The sequence below is a fragment of the Mercenaria mercenaria genome, chromosome 3 (assembly GCF_021730395.1).
Source record: "Mercenaria mercenaria strain notata chromosome 3, MADL_Memer_1, whole genome shotgun sequence".
Lineage (NCBI taxonomy): Eukaryota > Metazoa > Mollusca > Bivalvia > Venerida > Veneridae > Mercenaria > Mercenaria mercenaria.
In genome coordinates, this window is record NC_069363.1 from 60,689,048 (window position 1) to 60,713,428 (window position 24,381).

General features: G+C 37.9%; 1 protein-coding gene across 1 annotated transcript in view; it reads left to right on the plus strand.

The window, feature by feature from the left end:
• The window catches only part of LOC123524587 (HBS1-like protein), a 48,432-nt gene extending 25,106 nt beyond the window's left edge, over positions 1 to 23,326 (plus strand). The window contains exons 6-17 of the mRNA XM_045302881.2: positions 4,403 to 4,844; positions 5,758 to 5,840; positions 7,189 to 7,348; positions 7,850 to 7,962; positions 8,711 to 8,827; positions 10,074 to 10,307; positions 11,445 to 11,618; positions 12,461 to 12,556; positions 14,923 to 15,026; positions 18,661 to 18,761; positions 22,183 to 22,327; positions 23,175 to 23,326. Of these exons, the coding sequence (XP_045158816.2) occupies positions 4,403 to 4,844; positions 5,758 to 5,840; positions 7,189 to 7,348; positions 7,850 to 7,962; positions 8,711 to 8,827; positions 10,074 to 10,307; positions 11,445 to 11,618; positions 12,461 to 12,556; positions 14,923 to 15,026; positions 18,661 to 18,761; positions 22,183 to 22,327; positions 23,175 to 23,228 (1,823 nt within the window). The 3' untranslated portion in view covers positions 23,229 to 23,326. The remainder of the gene's footprint in view (positions 1 to 4,402; positions 4,845 to 5,757; positions 5,841 to 7,188; positions 7,349 to 7,849; positions 7,963 to 8,710; positions 8,828 to 10,073; positions 10,308 to 11,444; positions 11,619 to 12,460; positions 12,557 to 14,922; positions 15,027 to 18,660; positions 18,762 to 22,182; positions 22,328 to 23,174) is intronic.
• Positions 23,327 to 24,381: the final 1,055 nt, after the last annotated feature.

Here is a 24,381-nt window from a genome sequence, read left to right on the forward strand (position 1 = left end):
TAGAAGACTGATGTGACCTTTGTACTAGAGGACTGATGTGACCTTTGAGATAGTGGACTGATGTGACCTTTGAGCTAGAGGACTAAGTGTGCCCTTTGAGCTAGAGGACTGATGTGACCTTTTAAACTAGAGGACTGATGTGACCTTTGAACTAGAGAACTAATTGTGACCTTTGAGCTAGAAGACTGATGTGACCTTTGTACTAGAGGACTGATGTGACCTTTGAGCAAGAGGACTGATGTGACCTTTGAACTAGAGAACTAATTGTGACCTTTGAGCTAGAAGACTGATGTGACCTTTGTACTAGAAGACTGATGTGACCTTTGTACTAGAGGACTGATGTGACCTTTGAGCAAGAGGACTGATGTGACCTTTGAGCTAGAGGACTGATGTGGTCTTTGAGCCAGAAGACTAAGTGTGACTTTTGAGCAAGCGGATAAAGTGTGTCTTTACAGCCAAGGACTAATTGTGACATTTTAGACTATATGGGACTTTTGAGCAAGATGACACAGTGTGACCTTTGAGCATATGGACTAAGTGTAAACAGACCTTTGAGCCAGAAGCTAAGTGATAAGTATGACCTTTGAAACAGCTCAGTGGACTGAATGTGACGTTTTAGCAAGAGGACTAAGTGTGATATTTGAGCTATAGGACTAAGTGTGACTTTTGTGCTAGAGGACTAAGTGTGCCCTTTGAGCCATATGACTGTGTTCTTTGAGTCAGAGCACTAAATATGGCCTTTGAGCCTTAGGACTAAGTGTGGATTTTTGAGCTAGAGGACTGATGTGAACTTTAACTAGAGGATGTAATGTGAACTTTCAGCTAGGGGAGAAAGTGTGACCTTTGAGCTAGAGGAAAAATTGTGACATTTCGCTAGAGGACTAAATGTGGCCTTTGAATCAGAGAACTTAGTGTGACTGTTGAGCTAGAGGATAAAGTGTGACCTTTTAGCTAGAGGACCAGATGTGATATTTAGCCAGTGTGTTCTTTTTGCCAGAGGACTAAGTGTGGCCTTTAAGACTAAGTGTTACATTTGAGCTATAGGACCAAGCAAAGTTTGACCTAGGAGCTAGAGGATTAAGTGAGCCCTTTGTGCTAAAGGACTAAGTGTGGCCTTTTATCCACAGTACTAAGTGTGCTCTTTGAGCCAGAGGACAAAGTATGTTCTTTAAGCTAGAGGACTAAGTTTGGTCTTGGAGACTTAGTGTGACCTTTGAGCCAGGTGACTAAGTGTGACCTTTCCGCTAGAGGACAAAGTGTGACCTTTGTGCTAAAAGATCAAATGTGACATTTAGCCTGAGGACCGAGTGTGGCCAATGAGAGTAAATGTGACCTTTGAGTGAGAGGACTAAGTGTGTCATTCGAGCCAGAGTAAAGTGTGTCCTTTGAAGTAGAGTACTTAGTATTGCCCTTGAGAGAAAATGTAACATTTGAGCTAGAGGACTAAATGTGGCCTTTGAGAGGAAATATGGCCTTTGCACTAGAGGACTAAATGTGGCCGTTGAGACTAAATGTGTCATTTGAGCTAGAGGACTACCTAAGTGGGGGGACTAAATTTGACCGTTGAGAGAAAATGTTACATTCGAGCTAGAAGACTTCAGTGTGGCCTTTGAGACTTAATGTGACCTTTTAGCTAGAGGACTAAGTGTGACCGTTGAGAGAAAATGTGGCCTTTGAGCTAGAGTACCAAGTGTGACTTTGGAGAGAAATTGTGACAATTGAGTTAGAGGACTAAGTGTGACCTTTGAGATTAAGTGTGACATTTGAGCTGGAGGACTGAGTGTAATATGTTTTTTGTACTAAGGACTAAGTGTGACCTTTGAGATTAAGTGTGACATTTGAGCTGGAGGACTAAATGTAATATGTTCTTTGTACTATAGGCTAATGTGACTTGATTAAGTGTGACATTTGAGCTGAGGACTGATGTGTAAATGTTCTTTGTACTATAGACTAAGTGTGACTTTGAGATTAAGTGTGACTTGAGTGGACTAAATGTAATATGTTCTTTGTACTATAGGACTAAGTGTGACCTTTGAGATTAAGTGTGACATTTGAGCTGGAGGACTAAGTGTAAAATGTTCTTTGTACTATATGACTAAGTGTGACCTTTGAGATTAAGTGTGACATTTGAGCTGGAGGACTAAATGTAATATGTTCTTTGTACTATAGGACTAAGTGTGACCTTTGAGATTAAGTGTGACATTTGAGCTGGAGGACTGAGTGTAAAATGTTCTTTGTACTATAGGACTAAGTGTGACTTTTGAGATTAAGTGTGACATTGAGCTGGAGGACTAAATGTAATATGTTCTTTGTACTATAGGACTAAGTGTGACCTTGAGATAAGTGTGACTTTGAGCTGGAGGACTAAGTGTAAAATGTCTTTGTACTATATGACTAAGTGTGACCTTTAGATTAAGTGTAATTTGAGCTGGAGGACTAGTGTAATATGTTCTTTGTACTATAGGACTAAGTGTGATCTTTGAGATTAAGTGTGGCATTTAAGCTGGAGGACTAAGTGTAATATGTTCTTCGTATTATAGGACTAAGTGTGACCTTTGAACAAGAGGACGGAGTTGTCTCCTATATTAAAGGATGGTAATTAGTTTAGACATGTTTCCCTCACAGTACCCTTGCCAGAAGGGGATTTTGTAAGCCTTGGCAATACCTTCAAAACATTTAATAACTCGACCAGTTGTATTACTCTGACATTCACTGTTTTGAACAATCTGATAGCCATAATTGTATCAAGCATATTTGTTCAGTTTCACTGGCCACCTAGAAATATGTGTTTGTCAGCTTAGAAATTTGATTAATGAGTGATGAAGTTTTGGTCAGCCCTATGGGTAATATTTCAAGGTGTATTATACATACTGCTTTTATCAAAGGTAAGTCTCTTTGCCTTTTACCTAACCTGAGCACAAAATTTCACTGTCTGTCCATCTCTTGAACCAAATGTCCAGTTGCAACCAAACTTACCCCAAGATGCTAACTTTTTATGCCCCCGAAGGTGGGCGTATTGAAAATTGCACTGTCTGTTTGTGCGTGCCTCTGTCCTTACGTGTGTCCGTGTAAATTCTTGTTAGGGCTGTAACTCTGCCATCCATAAAGGGATATTGAAATAACTTGACATAAATGTTCACCATAATGAGACGACATGTCATGCGCAAGACCCAGACCCCAAGCTTCAAGGTCAAGGTCAAACTAGAGGTCAAAGGTTAACAGGGTTGTTTCGTGTCCGGTCCATAACTCTGCCATCCATGAAGGGATTTTGAAATTACTCGGCTTAAATGTTTCCCATAATGAGATGACATGTCGAGCGCTATATCGAGACCCTAGCTCTAAGGTCAAGGTCACAGAGGTTTAAGGTTAATAGGGTCTATTTCTTGTCATAACTCTGCCATTGATGATGGGATTTTAAAATTACTTCAAAGGCATAAATGTTCCCTATATTGAGATGACTTGTCATGCGCAAGACCCAGACCCCTGGCGCCAAGGTCAAGGTCACACTTAGAAGTCAAAGGTGTTTCTGGTCTGGTCCATAACTTTGCCATTTATCAAGGGATTTAAAAATTATTTGACACAAATGTTCACCATATTGAGGTGTGCCACGCTTATGGCCTGGGTCTCTGGGTTCAAGGTCACAAATTGATGCTGGATTTTTTTTGCACAGACAACTAGCATTCTTGGGCACGCTTTGGGGGCATTTGTCACCAATAGTGGCAGCTCTTATTTGACAAATAGGAGTAATTTGAAGCCCTTTTTTGGGACAGGATCATCCAAGGTTCATTTCTGTGAAATTAATTTTTAAAGTCTGGTCAATAGTTTGCAAGATGTTGCTTAATTTTCTGTTGCCATAGCACAGTTCTGCAAGAAACAGATTTCTTTGAAATATCTGAGAGAGGGTCATGTACATGTAAAGAACATTCAGCTTCCATTGATCGTTTGAGTTTTTCCTATATGATACTATAAAAAGCTGTGAAAAGTTTTTCCTCAGAATCTGCAAGCCAGTTTTCAAAACAGTATGACAGATATTTCTTAGGAGATTTCCTATTTAACTTTTTGAGTTGTGAAACTCTCCTGAGTATTTGTGACCATCATGGCCCTCTTGTTTAAATCTTTCTTCTATGTAAGATTGAGGTTTGTAACTTTCCAGAAGTACTACTTGTATCGATGGAACAGCTATCTTGGAATTTTGGAATTGCTGTTCCCTTGTAAAAAGAAAGTTGAACTAGTTGACGTCTTATGTAAAAAATATGAAATTCAATGTAATATAAACTTAATATATCAAAGTACATAACAAGGTTTTAATTAACAATCCTTCAAACAAACGTAATAATTTTTTTCAATATTTAGTGAACCTTTGTTGTTTACATGTAAACTCAAAATCTGTATGTTTTTCCAGGTTCATCGAAGAATCCTCAAAGAGCATTTGGCACTGCTCCTACTGTGATACTTAAAGAACCTCCCATAACTAGAAATAGTGAAACAGACTCAGTCAAAACTACAAATATAGCAACAGCAAATAATGTGAACCAGACAGCTAAAATATCTAGTGAACCAGTCCCTAATAATCTGAAAAATAATGACCAGTCTGTAAATTCTAAAAATACAGCAAACAAAATTCAGTCAGTGACTTCAGAACAGAAACCGAAAATTGATGAGTCTTTAAAACGTTCAAAAGATAGTGAAAAATCTGCAACTGCAGACTCCTCAAAAAGTACAGTTAGCGCAGAAAAAACTGTGAAAGATGCATTAAATGTAGAGAAATCAGAGGAAAGTAAAGATCAGACCTCAACGCCAAAGAAGGAAAGATATATACCTCCACTTCCTAAAAGTGCTTCAAAGTAAGTATTTTTTTTCTTTATGGATTCCTTGTATGGAAGTTAACCGGCAAGACATTCTTGCGATTACTTTGTCCCACTCCTATCCATATATAAGTCAGCTGCTATGCACTGTGATAGAGGTCAGATTTAGTTGAACTCTTTTTAATTCATTGTTACAGTAATGAACATTTTATTCTGTGCCTTTTAACAGATCCAAAAATAGTTTTCTGAGGTGGACAAATTGCAGGTCTATCTCTTAGGCTATTGTGAAAAAAATTATTGACAAATTTATGTTGTGATAATTGTAAAATTGCTAACATTCATGTCAAGAATCCAATATATGAGTGCTTTGCAACTGGTAGTTAAAGAACCAGGGAAGCTTCTGGAATTGGAGCATCTTATCTTGCATTATTCTCTAACATTAGTTACAGTCATTTGGGTTAGCTACCCATATTGCTTGCCGGTGGTAACTACAAAAAAATCTTTAATTCTCATAATAATGACCAGTGTGTGAGGACAGTTTTTAAATATGAAAGATTTGATGTACTATGAGCAACGTCCAGTTGGGTATAAGTAGAGTTTTACTAAAAGAAATGTGTATGGAAATAATAGCACAGCAAGCCTTAATCTTTGATATGATTATATTTATGATTCAACAGAAGTGACATGTTGCCAACAAATAAAATATAAATTGGAAGGTTTTCGTCATGCTCTTGTGATGTCATTTCCATAGATGTTGTTTATTTCATTATAAATTTTCATATAGAAATAATATGATGTGAAAAAGTCGAGAAAAGTTGGATACAGTATACATTGACTGAATTTGAAGTATTGAAAACTGTAGCTGAATTACATGTATATAATTTTACTATTGTTGGATATATAGAAATGTATATAGATGACTGTATAAAACTATACCGTGATTTATTTTCAGGCAGAAGTTTGAGAAATATGATCTGAAAGAAGAATATAAAAAACGTGAAGGAGGGAAAGACATGCTCAATATGGTTGTGATAGGTAAAATATTTTCTGTATTATGCCCTCTTCTCCCGGTTCATTACCGCCTCGGCTGCCTAGTGGTAGAGCGTCCGCTTTGAGTGCGGGAGGTCGTGGGTTCGATCCCCGGCCGCATCATACCAAATACGTAAAAAATGGTACTAGTAGCTTCCTCGCTTGGCGCTCAGCATTAAGAGGATAGTACTAGGACTGGTGAGCCCAGTGTCAATATAATGTGACTGGATGGGGTATCATGCCATGTGTCTACGGCGTGATATTCCAGTGAGGCAGCACTATAAAGTTGGACATTGTGATCACTGCTACAAGTAGACACCATCGTTTATATGACTGAAAAATTGGAAAAGATAGGTTCATTTTAATAGCAGATATAATATTTTGCTCATGTCATTCAGTCTGTCTGTTCATCTATCAGTAGACACTTCTGTTTTTAGATCAAAATCTAGAGAATGTTGTGGCCAGAAGTAGCCTGATCAAAATCTAGAGAATGTTGTGGCCAGAAGTAGCCTGATCAAAATCTAGAGAATGTTGTGGCCAGAAGTAGCCTGGCATCATAGGATGATTACTCGCATTTCTTCAGAAACAGATTTTTATGCAAAATTTAAAAAAGAGATAATTATATACATGTTGTTTCTAATTATTACCCCTTGCCCCCCAACACACACACACACACAAATCAAATACCATAAATATTGCTTTAAATACTTGTCAACAGAATGTAAACTTTCATTAATAACTCAAAGCATTCTGAAAAAGACAAAATATACTAGAAAGATTGTGATTTATGTCCAAGATTATATTTTAAAAGATGTAAGAGAAAGTAAATTTAATTTAAACACTCATATAATAAAGATGAAGGTCAAAGTGTCCTGTGACTGAAAATAGTCTTGGGTCAATAAGTAATGAATGCTTTCGCTTACAGTTGTCAAACTTCATAGGATGATTGCCTGTGATCAGTAGATGACACATATTCTTTTGGGGATCAGTAGGTCAAAGGTCAAGGTCACAGTGTCTTCGATACTGAAAATGGTTTCTTCTTGGTCATAAAAGAATGTTTGGGCCTACTGTCTACAGTTGTCAAACTCCATAGGATGATTACTGGTAATCAGTAGGTTTTCCCTATTCTTTTGGGTGTCAGTAGATCAAAAGTCAATTGATCTTGAACCTGAAAACAGTTTCAGGTCACTAACTAAAGAACACTTTGGCACAAAGCCCGTTGGCTTCATAGGATTATTGCCTAAGGTCGGTAGATGGCCCTTAATGGTTTGAGATCAGTAGGACAAAGGGCAAGGTCATAATAAATGAATAATGAAAAAATAAATTACTTTTTGTATTTGGCTATATATTTCAGGTCATGTTGATGCAGGAAAGAGTACATTAATGGGCCACCTGTTATACCAGTTAGGCAATGTTAACCAGAGAGCCATGCATAAATATGAACAGGAATCCAAGAAACTTGGCAAAAGTTCATTTGCCTATGCCTGGGTACTGGATGAGACGGAGGAAGAAAGGTTAGAAACAAGAAAATTCTTCCATTGACTTAAGCATTACTCATATGGATTATTTGAGCCATTTGAAAAAAAACTTTTATAAATTGACAAGCTTATCAGTCTTGTCACACCGCCCGTCCGCTTAGCTCAGTAGGGAGAGCGAGTTCGATCCCCCGGGCAGGACGTATGTTCTCCGTGAAGATTTGATAAAAGACTGTGTCTGAAATCATTCGTCCTCCACCTCTGATAATTCATGTGGGGAAGTTGGCAGTTACTTGCGGAGAATAGGTTTGTACTGGTACAGAATCCAGGAACACTGGTTAGGTTAACTGCTCGCTGTTACATGACTGAAATACTGTTGAAAAACAGTGTTTAACCCAAAACAAACAGTCTTGTCACATTAGGTCCAAGACAAAAGCATATAAAATATGGAAACTGCAGAAAAAATGTTCTTTCACCTGATACACAGTGACTAAGCACCACCTGTGTTGGTATAAAATGTTGACCGTGTTTATTTTCCAGGGTTAGAGGTGTAACAATGGACATTGCTCAGACAAAGTTTGAAACTCCACAGAAAATCATCACATTGCTTGATGCTCCTGGACATAAAGACTTTATACCTAATATGATCACTGGTATGAATTCTAGTTTCTTTTCTCCATTTGCATGAAATCTATATACAGTACTGAAAGTTTGTATTTATTTTTCCAAGTGCATTAATGGCAGCTAAAATGACAGTTTATTGAAGAATATTCAATAGGTCTGCAACTGACTGTTGCTGACATAGAACTCTGGTAACTACAGAGGCATTTGCAGGCTCTGTATCTTTCTGCAGCATCACATTTACACATAGGCAGGGGATGGCAGTTTAAAACGGCAGCTGAAACAAGCTAGGTTACGGTACTAGCTCAGCGGTATGTCACAAACGATAAGTTCACCTCAAGAATTTGATAGCAGTTGTCTTATACCTTATTGGTCTTTAACACTTACCCTGCTAAATTTCTATAATGGACTGGTCCATCATTCGATTTGGACAGCATCACTTATTATTCAAAGGGGTGTTCACTGAAAATTTACTGACTGAGTAGCGAACAGTGCAGACCATGATCAGACTGCACTGCAGAATCATTTGTCGCCGGCAGGCTTAGGGGTTAAAGTGGTTTAGCTTATTTCCTCCAAAGGATAAGATAAAGCTATTTCTGTTGCTGGTATATTGTCTATTGTAGCACTGGTTTTATAGCTGTCAATAAACCTTGAGCATTCGTAGCACAAATCAAGCTCTGACAAATTGGTATGAAATACTCCTTTTATCTTTAACAAAAACAGAATATAGAATGTACAAATATATATAACATAACCTGTATTGTTTTCTCTGTCCTCCAGGCACAGCCCAGGCAGATGTAGCTGTATTAGTGGTGAATGCTACCAAGGGAGAATTTGAGACTGGTTTTGAATCTGGTGGTCAGACGAGGGAACATGCTCTGTTAGCAAGATCCTTAGGTAAAACATTTAATTTGATTCTTGTGCAGTTGTTTAAATATTTGTTCTACCCTCGCCGAACAACGTTTTAGGGGGACTTATAAACAAATCTTTCTGTCCCGTTTCTTAGGAATCACTTTGTCCCATTTCTTAGGATTCACTTTGTCCCATTTTATTTGTCCCAGATTGTTATTCTTAAACATCTCAGGAGTCAATGCAGATATTTTTTGAAACTTAAAGCAGGCTTTTCAGATCATGAAACAAATTCACATACCTCATGAAACAAGTTTCATAACTCTGACTCATCTTTTGAGAAAATGATTTTTCTTTTTGTGTTCCCTTTTGCACCAGTCGTGTTCTGTCATTTGTATATTGTTTTCCTTGAATATCCTTGAAACAAATACAGATATTATAGTTTTGAAACTTAAACCCTGCTTTAAGGACCAAGTTACAAGTTCACATACCAGGTTCCATAACTCTGACTTTTCTTTTGACTACATTGTTTGTATATTTGCAGTGCAATACACTCAAAAAAGGTCTTGTCCAATCCATCTCGTGTTGTTTTCCTTGAATACCTCTATAACCTATTGAATACTATTTTGAAACATAAAAAAGCTTTTGTCATAAGAAACAAAGTCCCATAAAACATAACTTTAGGCAAAATTATTTCCCTTTTAACATATTGAAAATGTCCCAAAGTGGCATTTCCTTTAATATTTTTGAAAACTATACATGCATTGTATTGAAACTTAATACAAACCTTTTGGATCACAATATAAAATTACATATTTAGCGCCGTAACTTTTATTTTAACAAAATGATTATTGTTTTGGTCTAACAGAATTTTACTGTTGACCTTATCAACACGGTATGCAGAATGCACAAACCTGATCACTAGATCCAAGGTCAAAGGTTATAATACATTTTTCCTTACCTGTATCAAGGCTATGTCTGGGGTATTAATCACCTACAGTGATAGCTCTAGTTCTGGAAAAGAGATCTACCTTTTAGTCCAATAATGTTTTACATGAGTTTGTTTGATAGCAAATGATATGATTGTAGACTGTAATTTGATGGTATACATCTGTAGAAATCAAGAAACAATGTTTTATATACAATTTCAAAATAACATGTAACATTTTGAATATTACTGCAACCTTTATTTTTTTGCTTAACAGTTCATATACAAACAAAGTACAATGTATTGCATCTGTTGACAATGATTAATTGGTGTTTATTTGGAGGAAATGTACATGTTTCTATGCAGGTGTGTCCCAGATTATAGTTGCAGTCAACAAGATGGACACTGTAGGGTGGGACCCAGCAAGGTATGATGATGTTGTACGCAAACTTGGACAGTTTCTGAAGCAAGCCGGGTTCAAGGAAGCTGACACGTCATTTATACCTGTGAGTGGACTAGGGGGAGAGAATCTTGCTAGACCAGTGAAGGAACCAAAGCTAGCTGCCTGGTACAAGGGCAGTAATCTTATGGAACAGATAGGTCAGTTAATGTAAACACAATACATGCTGTGTAAGGTTATGTCAACTTACTGTTAACACATGATATAAGCTTTCCACAATGGAAATGTTTATTACCTGCATTATGTCACAGAATGCATACTTAAATAAAGATGTCAGAATTTAAGCGTGGAAGCTCTGGACATAGCTACTTAAATAATATATTTCTAAATTCCTACAAGTATAGACATATCTTGTTATTTTGTGTACAAAAACACACAAAATTTGACTGCCATCTTCAAAATTCGTTTAAAAGAAGCTTTTTAAAAGTTTTTTTTTGTTTTTTATGCCCCCAAAGGGAGGCATATAGTTTTTGAACCGTCTGTCAGTCTGTCGGTCTGTCAGTCTGTCCGCAATTTTCGTGTCCGGTCCATATCTTTGTCATCCATGGATGGATTTTCAAATAACTTGGCATGAATGTGTACCACAGTAAGACGACGTGTCGCGCGCAAGAGCCAGGTCCGTAGCTCAAAGGTCAAGGTCACACTTAGACGTTAAAGGTCATTTTTCATGATAGTGCATTCGTGTCCGGTACATATCTTTGTCATCCATGGATGGATTTTCAAATAACTTAGACGTTAAAGGTAATATTTCATGATAGTGCATTGATGGGCGTGTCCGGTCCATATCTTTGTCATTCATGTATGGATTTTAAAATTATTGGGCATGAATGTGTACCACAGTAAGACGACGTGTCGCGCGCAAGACCCAGGTCCGTAGGTCAAAGGTCCTAAACTCTAACATCAGCCATAACTATTCATTCAAAGTGCCATCGGGGGCATGTGTCATCCTATGGAGACAGCTCTTGTTTTTTTTCAAAAATTATTATGTTTGAACATATGACTAATGGCAAAATACTGTATATGAAGTTTAATGGAGGGCTCCCTGAAAAGAGTTTGAAAGATGAAATTTTATTTTTGGAATCTTTCAACATGCTTTTACCTGTTGTAATTAAGAAATGATATATTTGTAACTGTAGCTAAGATTTTCATGCATAATGCATCAATTTCTTATTAGGCTAGTCATGCTCAAGCAATTAGTGTTTACTTAGTATGTAATGAAAGGAAAGTTCTGTTTGGTTACTTGAAATTGTTAATGTCACTTAATGCCATTATTTCAGATAAATTCAAACCAGTAGCTAGACCTGTAGAGAAGCCATTGCGTATTACAGTATCAGATGTGTTCAAAGGAATGGGTAGTGGTTATACAGTGACGGGTAAAGTTGTATCCGGTAGTGTTCAGATAGGAGACAGAGTGACGGTCATGCCAGCTGCAGAATATGCTATCATCAAAGGTAAACACACTCCCTGTTCCTCAGGAATAAGGGAGAAGAGAATGTGCATACAGATACTCTAAATCATTGTTTTTATGAAAATAAACTGACCTCAAATTGTGGAGATTTTATGATTGTGTCAACGTGCCCAATTAGATACTGTTGATCAGGCCCGTACCAGGGGTTTCAGGCTTGGTCTGTTTGAGTGTTTGGATGGCCGCTCCAGTCCATTAAATTCAATACAAATAAATAACTAAAATTGCCATTAATTTTATCTTAATAATTTCAAATTCCTAAATTCATCTCTCGCTTGAATTGAATTGAATTTTTATAAAGTTTTTGCTTACAAAATTATTTCACAGAATGCTGTTGTCTGTTCTTTAGGACTTTTTAAATCTCCATAATTATGTTAAGCCAGACTGCATAGATGGTTACTTATGTTATGAACTACTCTTAAAAGGGAATATCACTGTCATTTTTCAGTTTCGATTTAATTTTCCTGTACATAAAAAAAGGTCTTTTGAATTTGTATATTTAATGTAAAAGTCAATGACTAATCTACTTTTCTGGTACAGTTCGATTACTAGGTCATACGTGTTTACACGTTTTCAACCCAAAATTTCTCTACTTACAAAATGACCTTTCTACTTTTTGATTATGTTTTGTTTTAGCTTGAGCTCACGTTTTCCTTATACAAGACACACTAAAGTATGGAACCCTGAGTTTAGCTTACAAAACGCAATCTTTAATGTTTACAAACATGATGTTTACAAAAACAAACTGTACTACTGATCACTGTATACAGAGTATACTAAAACTGAAGTTTATTAGGTCATGTACTGTTTGTTGTTGTGTTTACATAGGTATTGGTATCAATGATGAAGCTGTAAACTACGCGTTTGCCGGAGACAGTGTCAGTGTTGTCATTACTGGTATAGACATGACCCATGTCAGTGTCGGTGAGTACCTGTATAACATTGTGTTTTTAATCCCCCGCCACGAGTGGTGGGTGGTTATAAGAATGGTTTCCGTCCGTCCTTCTGTAACCTTTTCGTGTCGTGATATAAGGCTTAATAGGGTAGAATACAAGACTATGCATCGAAAGAATGTTGGACATGGCTAATGATCTCTTTGAAAGTTGGCATTATCTAAAGTCATTTCTGCCTTTGATTCATATGGAGAAGTTGCCACTTGCAGAGAAAATGTCAGTACTTTTCCAGAATCTAGGCACAGATAACTTCACACTGTTATATAATTTAAATATGTTGAAAAACTATGTAAATTTTATTTTAATATGGACTGTCACTGGGTCTTTTTCGTGTTCAGCATGTATAACTTCCATGCTTGTATATGAATAGAGACTTATGTGTTTGTTATGAATACAAGGGCACTACATTTGCTGTTAGAGATGCTCTTTTTTTAAGTGCTTTGTTGTGTAATGAGTGTAGCATTGTCATTTAACAGAAACTGTTTGATAGTCATTCCCTTTAGAGATTTTTATACGCCCGTTTGAAAAACGGGACGTATTATGGGAACGCCCCTGGCGGGCGGATGGGCGGTTGGGCGGGCGGGCGGGCGGCGGCGTCCACAGACCTTGTCCGGAGCATATCTTCTACATGCATGGAGGGATTTTGATGAAACTTGGCACAGTTGTTCACCATCATGAGACGGAGTGTCATGCGCAAGAACCAGGTCCCTAGGTCTAAGGTCAAGGTCACACTTAGAGGTCAAAGGTCAAATTCAAGAATGACTTTGTCCGGAGCATATCTTCTTCATGTATGGAGGATTTTGATGAAAGTTGGCACAATTGTTCATCATCATGAGACGGAGTGTCATGCCTAAAACCAGGTCCCTAGGTCTAAGGTCAAGGTCACACTTAGAGGTCAAAGGATACAAGAATGAAAAATTCAAGAATGACTTTGTCCGGAGCATATCTTCTTCATGCATGGAATGATTTTGATGTAGCTTGGCACAGTTGTTCACCATAATGAGAGGGAGTGTCATGCGCAAGAACCAGGTTTCCTAGGTCTAAGGTCAAGGTCACACTTAGAGGTCAAAGGATACAAGAATGAAAACTTTGTCCGGAGCATATCTTCTTCATGCATGAAAAAGGGCTTTGATGTAGCTTGGCAAAATTGTTCACCATCATGAGACGGAGTGTCATGCGCAAGAACCAGGTCCCCAGGGTAAGGTCAAGGTCACACTTAGAGGTCAAAGGATACAAGAATGAAAACTTTGTCCCGGAGCATTTCTTCTTCATGCATTGAGGGATTTTGATACAACTTGGCACAAATGTTCACAAGCATGAGACGGAGTGTCATGCGCAAGAACCAGGTCCCTCGGTCTAAAGTCAAGGTCACACTTAAAGGTCAAAGGTCAGATACAAGAATGACTTTGTCCGGAGCATTTCTTCTTCATGCATGGAGGATTTTTGATGTAACTTGGCACAATTGTACACCATCATGAGACGGAGTGTCCCTGCACTGGTCCCTTCTTTTGAATGACTTCCCTTTGCTGTTACTATAAATAGATTATATTGTAACTTTTTCATACAAGTCGTAGGGAAAATCGAGACCACTTTTCTGTAGTACAACATGCATGTTACATCCAATTCTGAGGTGTATTTTGAGCTATCTCTACCTGGTAATGATTTTTGTGTGGACTGTATTTTTTTTTTCGATTTTTTTTTTTTTTTTTTTTTTTTTTTTTCTCTTTAAAGATTAACTTCCCTTAGTTGTTACTATCAATAACTTACATTGTAACTTTTTTATAATTGACCGTAGGGAAAAACCAAGACCACTTTTCTGTGGTACAACATTGATGTTACTTTCAAATTTTGGGTGTATTTTAAGGTATCTCTACCTGGTAAGGATTTTTTTTGTGGACTTAGAAAAATAAAAGAATTACAATAATTTCTAAAAAAACAACATTGTAAACAACTAGAAAATTAAAATTCCATTTGCAAATACAGGTGCTAGTGTAAACAAATTTGCTGTGACGGGCGTATATTGTGACATTCTGGCACCCTTGTTCAATGTTGTTTTATGATTCTCTCAGGTTTTGTTATGGTGCTTTATGTTGCTGTGATATTTTAACCCTTAGCCTGCTAAATTTCTGAAATGGAATGGTCCATCATTCAATTTGGGCAATACCATTTATTATTTGAAGGGGTGTTTGTTGAAAATTTACTGACTGAATAGCGAACAGTGCAGACCATGATCAGCCTGCACGGATGTACAGGATGATCTTGGTCTGCACTGGTTGCAAAGGCAGAAATATTCGCCGCCAGCAGGCTAAAGGTTAATCTTGATATTTTATTTCCCAGGGAGTGTTTTATGTGATTCAGTCTCGCCAGTGACCTGTGCTACAAGGATTCAAGCTAGAGTCGTGCTATTCAACCTGGAAATACCCATAACAAGGGGCTTCACTGTAAGTCAGATTACAATTTTCAAGACATACCTCTTGTTAGCTCGACTATTCAAAGAATAGTAGAGCTATTGGACTTTCCCATGCATCCGTGTCGGCGTCGGCGTCGGCATCCCGATTTTGTTAAGGTTTTGTATGTAAGCTGGTTTCTCAGTAACCACTTGTGGGAATGGATTGAAACTTCACACACTTATTTACTGTGATAAACTGACCTACATTGCACAGGTTCCATAACTCTATTTTGCTTTTTTCGAAATTATGCCCCTTTTTCGACTAGAAATTCTTGTTTAAGGTTTTGTATGTAAGCTGGTATCTCGGTAACCGCTTGTGGGAATGGATTGAAACTTCACACACTTATTCACTGTGATAAACTGACCTACATTGCACAGGTTCCATAACTCTATTTTGCTTTTTTACAAAATTATGCCCCTTTTTCGACTTAGAAATTCTTGGTTAAGGTTTTGTATGTAAGCTGGTATCTTAGCACCCACTAATGGGAATGGATTGAAACTTCACACACTTGTTCACTGTCATGATCTGACATGCACGGTGTAGATCCCATAACTTTACTTTGCATTTTTATGCCCCCACTATTTGACCTAGAGTCACCAAAAGTTTACAGGAATGTTGGTCGGCATGTGCAGTTGTGCATCTGGGGTTTCGCATCCGGATTCATTCAGTCGTGTAGGAGTTATGGCCCCTGACTTAGTTAAAAATTGGTCATTTTAATGTTGTGTCGCACGTAGCTCCAAAAATATTTGACCTAGAGTCACCAAAGTTTACAGGAATGTTGGTCAGCATGTGTAGTTGTGCACCTGGGGTTTCACGTCCAGATTCATTCAGTCATGTAGAAGTTATGGCCCCTGACTTAGTTAAAAATTGGTCATTTTAATGTTGTGTAGCGCATAGCTCCAAAAGTATTTGACCTAGAGTCACCAAAGTCAAAGTATCCACTGATGGGAAAGGATTGAAACATCACACACTTTCCATTTTTGTTTTTACAAAATTATGCCCCTTTTTTATACGCCCGTTTGAAAAACGGGACGTATTATGGGAACGCCCCTGGCGGGCGGGCGGGCGGCGTCCACAGACTTTTTCCGGAGCATATCTTCTACATGCATGGAGGGATTTTGATGAAACTTGGCACAGTTGTTCACCATCATGAGACGGAGTGTCATGCGCAAGAACCAGGTCCCTAGGTCTAAGGTCAAGGTCACACTAAGAGGTCAAAGGTCAAATTCAAGAATGACTTTGTCCGGAGCATATCTTCTTCATGCATGAAGGGATTTTGATGAAAGTTGGCACAGTTGTTCATCATCATGAGACGGAGTGTCATGCGCAAGAACCAGGTCCCTAGGTCTAAGGTCAAGGTCACACTTAGAGGTCAAAGGACACAAGAAAGAAAACTTTGTCCGGAGCATATCTTCTTCATGCATAGAGGGATTTTGATATAACTTGGCACAAATTTTCAACACCACGAGGCGGAGTGTCATGCGCAAGAACCAGGTCCCTAGGTCTAAGGTCAAGGTCACACTTAGAGGTCAAAGGATACAAGAATGAAAACCTTGTCCGGAGCATTTCTTCTTCATGCATAGAGGGATTTTGATATAACTTGGCACAAATGTTCACCACCACGAGACGGAGTGTCATGCGCAAGCACCAGGTCCCTAGGTCTAAGGTCAAAATCACACTTAGAGGCCAAAGGTCAGATACAAGAATGACTTTGTCCGAAGCATTTCTTCTTCATGCATGGAGGGATTTTGATGTAACTTGGCACAATTATACACCATCATGAGATGGAGTGTCATGCACTGGTCCCTTCTTTTGAATTACTTCCCTTTGTTGTTACTATAAATAGCTTATATTGTAACTTTTTCATTACTAGTCGTAGAGAAAAATCGAGACCACTTTTTTGTAGTACAACATGCATGCTACATCCAATTATGAGGTGTATTTTGACCAATCTCTACCTGGTAAAGATTTTTGTGTGGACTTACAATTTTTCTTTGGATTTTTTTTTTTTTTTTTTTTTTTCTTTAAAGATTACCTTCCCTTAGTTGTTACTATAAATAACTTATATTGTAACTTTTTTATAATTGACCGTAGGGAAAAAACAAGACCACTTTTCTGTGGTACAACATAGATGTTACTTTCAAATTTTAGGTGCATTGTAAGGTATCTCTACCTGGTAAGGAGTTTTTTAGTGGACTTAGAAAAACAAAAGACTTACAATGATTACTAAACAACCACAAAATTAAAATTCCATTTGCAAATACAGGTGCTAGAGTAAAGAAATTTGCTGTGACGGGCGTATATTGTGACATTCTGGCACTCTTGTCTACTTTTGTATTCATTCAGTTGACAAGGTTGTTGAATAGTCGAGTGTTGCTGTTCTCCAACAGCTCTTGTGTTTTATTAGCTTGTTAAATCTAATTATGTCTCCCACCACACAATGGTGCGGGAGACATATTGATTTCCTCCTGTCTGTGTGTGTGTGTGTGTGTGTGTGTCTGTCTGTCACAAATCTTGTCCGCACTCTAAGTCGAACATTTCTCATTCGATCTTCACCAAACTTAAATAAAATGTGTTTGACCTTAAGTCCTCAGCCAAGTTCGATAACTAGCGAAATCAGCCCAGGCACTTCAGAATTATGGCCCTTGAATTAACCAAAATCAGCCTTTTTACTCTTCAAAGGTATATTTATAGTGAGTAAACAGTATATAAAGACTGACTTACTATTTAGATGATTAGACAGTTGTGGGAGATATGTGCTTTTCTCAAAAGCAGCTCTAGTTGAATTTTTTTTTCATTGAAAGAAATTAGTGAAAGAAATTTTATGATTGAATAAACTGACATCAGGTGTTAATAGATTGTCCACTTAGCAACTCTCTGCAGATTGTAAGATCGTTTAATCTCATACCAGGAAAGGATAAAACTTCATGAGAGTGTAACTCTTTGATGTAAGGAAGGCGGAAGCCCACCCACTTATATCGTTAGATATACTGTAAAATCATTTAATTTCGTGGGCATGAAATTTCATGCTTTTGGTCAAAACGGCAGTTTCGTGGGGATATAAATTCGTGGATTTCAACTTTTGAACATAAAATGAATGGGAATCTTACTTGTTCGTTGGGATTAAATTTCGTGGATTGACTCAACCACGAAATCCACGAAAATTAGTCCCCCACGAATATTGATGATTTCACAGTATGGTGTGGTGAGTTGGATCCCTGGGCAAGGCATATGTTCTCTGTGACAATTTGATAAGAGACATTGTGTCTGAAATCATACGTCCTCCACCTCTGATTCATGTGGGGAAGTTGGCAGTTACATGCAGAGAACAGGTTTGTACTGGTACAGAATCCAGGAACATTGGTTAGGTTAACTGCTAGCAGTTACATAACTGAAATACTTTTTGAAAAATGGCTTTACACCGTAAACAAACAAACAAGTGTAAGAAAGTCATCCAGGTGTCTTGTGGTACTCTATTTTTCCTCCAATTCCAGTAAGTGCATTTGTGGTTGTCAGCCATGATAGAAAACTTTTGAGATTATGACATTTTGTCAACTGTAACAGCAGAATATTAAGACATGTCTCTAAAATTATTGACGTAAAATTTACTTTTATTTTCTACTAGGTTATATTCCATTACCAGACGATGAGTGAACCAGCCATTGTAAAGAAATTGGTGTCCCAGCTCAACAAAAGTACAGGGGAAGTTATAAAAAACAAGCCAAAGTAAGTTGATGATATGTTGATATATAACATTGTTTTTACTTTTTATTCAGAAATATCAACAAATTATTAGAAAGAACTGACTGAATTTTAATAGACTTTAATCTGTAATGAATGTTGCTGTGATGGACATGCAGAAGTTCAGCAACTGAAATCATTTTTCAAGTCCAAGTTATTCTACTCACCCTTGCCTCGGCATTGTTGTTTGCATGCAAGTACATATAGCTGTCATTTAAAAGCATACAGGTTTGAAACTTACTTTTTAGCTCACCTGAGCAGGGGGTGCTCAAAGGTGAGCTTTTGTGATTGCCCTGTGTCCGTCGTCGTATCTTCATGAAACTTTGAATGTTAATCTTGATGATCTTTAGGTCAGGTTCGAATCTAGGTCAAGTGGAGTCAGAACCTAGGTCACCAGGTCAAATCAAAGGAAAAGCTTGTTAACGCTCTAGAGGCCACATTTATGACTATATCTTAATGAAATCTGGTCAGAATGTTAACCTTGATGATCTTTAGGTCAAGTTTAAATCTGGGTCAGGTAAAGGTCAAAAACTAGGTCAATAGGTCAAATCAAAGAAAAAGCTAGTTAACACTCTAGAGGCCACATTTATGACCGTACCATAATGAAACTTGGTCAGAATGTTAATCTTGATGATCCTTAGGTCATGTTCAAGTCTGGGTCAGGTGGGTCAAAAACTAGGTCACCAGGTCAGATCAAAGGAAAAGCTTGTTAACACTCTAGAGGCCACATTTTAATTTATGACTGTATCTTCATGAAACTTGGTCAGAATGTTAACCTTGATGATATTTAGGTCAAGTTCGATCAGGGTCATGTGGAATGTGACCTACTAACCTACTTTTTTGGTTTGTAAGATACAGCCTTAAAATTTGAATGACATGTACAGTTTTGCACACCGATCTTAAAACTGACTTCAATGACCATGAATGTGACCTACTGACCTACTTTCTTCAGGTGAGCGTTTACAGGGCCTTTATGGCCCTCTTGTTCTTTTTCTAGGTCAATTACCAATGCCACTTGGTCAAGTCCCATTACTCTGACATGTGTTGTGGCCAAATTATGCCCCCTTTTGTACTGAGAAAATCCAGGTTTAAGTTTTGCATGCAAGTAACTATTTCAAAAACTAATGCAAATATTGAATTGAAACTTCACATGTTTCTTCAGGTTTATGAAACTAGGTCATAGCATCAACTTCCATAACTCTGATGTGTATTTTGCAAGATCATGTCCCCTTTTGAACTTAAAAACTTCTGGTTAAAGTTTTGCGTGAAAGTTACTGTCTCCAAAACTAATGCAGATACTGGATTGAAACTCTATAGATATTTTAACATTTAGGGTAATATTCCTGCTTCTGGGACAACAACTCAAATAGTCGAGCATTGGCTGTCTTACGGACAGCTCTTCTTACTAATTATGTCTCCTGGGGAGACATATTGTTTTTGCCCTGTCCGTCCTTCTGTCCGTCCGTCCGTCCGTACGTCACACTTCATTTCCGAGCAATAACTGGAGAACCATTTGACCTAGAACCTTCAAACTTCATAGGTTTGTAGGGCTGCTGGAGTAGACGACCCCTATTGTTTTTGGGGTCACTCCGTCAAAGGTCAAGGTCACAGGGGCCTGAACATTGAAAACCATTTCCGATCAATAACTAGAGAACCACTTGACCCAGAATGTTGAAACTTCATAGAATGATTGGTCATGAAGAGTAGACGACCCCTATTGATTTTGGGGTCACTCCGTCAAAGGTCAAGGTCACAGGGGCCTGAACATTGAAAACCATTTCTGATCAATAACTAGAGAACCACTTGACCCAGAATGTTGAAACTTCATAGGATGATTGGACATGAAGAGTAGACGACCCCTATTGATTTTGGGGTCACTCCGTCAAAGGTCAAGGTCACAGGGGCCTGAACATTGAAAACCATTTCCGATCAATAACTAGAGAAACACTTGACCCAGAATGTTGAAACTTCATAGGATGATTGGTCATGAAGAATAGACGACCCCTATTGATTTTGGGGTCACTCGGTCAAAGGTCAAGGTCACAGGGGCCTGAACATTGAAAACCATTTCCGATCAATAACTAGAGAACCACTTGACCCAGAATGTTGAAACTTCATAGGATGATTGGTCATGAAGAGTAGATGACCCCTTTTGATTTTTGGGTCACTCCGTCAAAGGTCAAGGTCACAGGGGCCTGAACATGGAAAACCATTTCCGATCGATAACTAGAGAACCACTTGACCCAGAATGTTGAAACTGCATAGGATGATTGGTCATGAAGAGTAGATGACCCCTATTGATTTTGGGGTCACTCCATTAAAGGTCAAGGTCACAGGGGCCTGAACATGGAAAACCATTTCCGATCAATAACTAGAGAACCACTTGACCCAGAATGTTGAAACTTCATAGGATGATTGTACATGCAAAGTAGATGACCCCTATCGATTTTGGGGTCACTCCATTAAAGGTCAAGGTCACAGGGGCCTGAACATTGAAAACCATTTCCGGTCAGTAACTTGAGAACCACTTGACCTAGAATGATGAAACTTAATAGGATGATTGGTCATGCAGAGTAGATGACCTCTAACAATTTTAGGGTCACTCTGTTAAAAGTCAAGGCCACAGGGGCCTGAACATGGAAAACCATTTCCAATCAATAACTTGAGAACCTCTCGACCCAGAATGTTGAAACTTCATAGGATGATTGTTCATGCAGAGTAAATGACCCCTATTTTTTTTGGGGTCACTCCGTTAAAGGTCAAGGTCACAGGGGCCTGAACATTGATAACCAGTTCCAAGTAATAACTTGAGAACCACTTGACCCAGAATGTTGAAACTTCATAGGAAGATTGAACATGCAGAGTAGATGACCCCTATTGATTTTGGGGTCAGTCTATTAAAGGTCAAGGTCACAGTGGCCTGTTCATGTAAAATCATATTTTGGAAATAACTTGAGAACCACTTGACCTAGAATGTTGAAATTTAATAGGATGATTGGACATGCAGAGCAGATGACCCCTATTTATTTTGAGGTCACTTGATCAAAGGTCAAGGTCACAGGAGCCTGAACAGTGACTTGAGAACCACTAGGCCAAGAGTATTGAAATTTAGCGGGATGACTGGACATGCCAAGTAGATGATCCCTATTGCAGCTAACCATCAGTGTCTCTTTGACTTTCGCTCATGACCCCTATTGACTTCTTGCCTATAGGACTTTGCATTGGGGGAGACATGCGCTTTTTTACAAAAGCATTTTCTAGTTGAGAATTTGATTCACAGCTGTTTTGATTTTGTTCATAGCTGTTTGAATTTTGTTCACAGTTGTTTGAATTTTGTTCACAGCTGTTTGAAATTTGTTCATAGCTGTTTGAATTTTGTTCATAGCTGTTTGAATTTTGTTCACAGATGTTTGACGAAGAACTCTAGTGCTGTGATTGAGTTAGAGTATGAGCGACCTGTATGCTTGGAGCTTTATAAAGACAACAAGGAACTTGGAAGGTTTATGCTGAGATCTAGTGGCCATACCATAGCTGCTGGTTTGGTTGAAGGGGTATGTGAAACGTTGTCCTTTAATATGTTAACAGTGTTTATAAAGAATATGATACATTTTATATGATTAAAAATGAACTTATAATTTCTTTGGGTTCATGGAAGGTTACTGTAAATTTTATGGTGTCAGTTTAAAAAACTTTTTCAAGTTGAGATTTTAGCTCAGAATTTTAGTGAAGGAATGTGCAACTGGCATATTAAAATTTATTTTTCAAAGTTGTTCTGGTTCATTGGACATATTGGTCTTTTTAGTTAAAAATGGGTTTTCAGCTATCAGACTATAACATCATTTTCTCTAGAGCTTTGATATTTGTCACGTGATATAAGGGTTTGACTCTCTACCATAATTGTCCAAATTATTGCACTAAGGTCAAAAATGGCCATTCCCCTGTACTTACTTATAATATAAGAAATGTTGAAAAGCTTCTTCTGAATCAATAATAGCTAGAGCCGTGATATTTGGCGTGTGATATTAGAGTTGTTCAAAAATGTGTGTGACATGTATGTAATATAGGCTTACATAGAAGAAACCTAATTCTGTACTTGTTCCATTACATTATACAAACACACTTGAAGCCTTGTACACAAATGTGCGCTTTAAGGTCAGTAACCCTCTTGTTTAAAATATCAGTTAATGATTATTTGGCTCCTTAATACGAAAGTTATAAGTAGGCTCGGTATACCTGTCAGTAAAAATTTCCTTTTGGCAAATGGCAGACCAACTACCGTAATTACCTGATTTAAACGCAACATCCTGGGGGAAAAAAAGATTTTTAGTCAAATTCGAAGTAACTGAAAACTAAAGCAGAAGTTTACATTGACACTCTGAAAATGTATTAATATTGCAGGTATTGAAGACAAAGACTGGCTATGTGGGTGAAGAAGGAGCAAGTATGAATTAGTGGATGATATTTCACAGATGGACTTAGTTTACGTGCTGTTTCCTTCGGCTTTTATTCTAAATGGTGCAATGTGTTTTGCTTAATTCAGCAAAATAAAATAAAAATGAAAAAAAAAATAGGAGTAGAAATTTGTGTTTTTTTAGCTCCCCTGTGATGTAGTGAGCTTTTGTGATCGCCCTTCGTCCGTCCGTCCACAATTTCTTGTGAACACAATAGGGACCACATTTTGCAAGCAATTTTGATCAAACTTGTACAAAACTTGTATTGGCATGATATCTCGGTTCCTTTCGAAAACTGGCCAGATTCCATCATGGGTTCTAGAGTTATTGCCCCTTAAAGAACCAGAATTTGCTATTTTTGTGCGTCAACAATTTCTTGTCTGCACGATAGTGGTTTCATTTATGATTTTATTTTAACCAAACTTGCACACAACTTGTAATGTATCACCATAAGATCCCGGTTCCTTTCTTTAACTGGCCAGATCCCATTATGGGTTCCAGAGTTATGGCCCTAAAAGGGCCAAAATTCGCTATTTTGACCTTGTCTGCACAACAGCAGCTTTATTTATGATTTGATTTTCATCAAACTTGCACACAACTTGTATCACCATAAGATCTTGGTTCCTTTCTTGCACTGGCCAGATTCCATTATGGGTTCCAGAGTAACGGCCCATGAAAGGGCCAGAATTAGCTATTTTGGCCTTGTCTGCACAATAGCAGCTTCATTTATGATATTATTTTAACCAAACTTACACAAAACTTGTATAACCATAAAATCTTGGTTCCTTTCTTCAACTGGCCAGATCCCATAATGGGTTCCAGAGTTATGGCCCCTGAAAGGGCCAAAATTAGCTATTTTGACCTTGTCTGCACAATAGCAGCTTATGATTTGATTTTAACCAAACTTGCACACAACATCTCCACAAGATCTCGGTTCCTTTCTTGAACTGGCCAGATTCCATTATGAGTTCCAGAGTTATGGCCCCAGATAAGGCCAGAATTAGCTGTTTTGACCTTGTCTGCACAATAGCAGCTTCATTTATGAATTAAATTTAATCAAACTTGCACAAAACGTGTGTCACCATAAGATCTTGATTCCTTTCTTGAACCGGCCAGATCCCTTAATGTGTTCCAGAGTTATGGCCCCTGAAAGG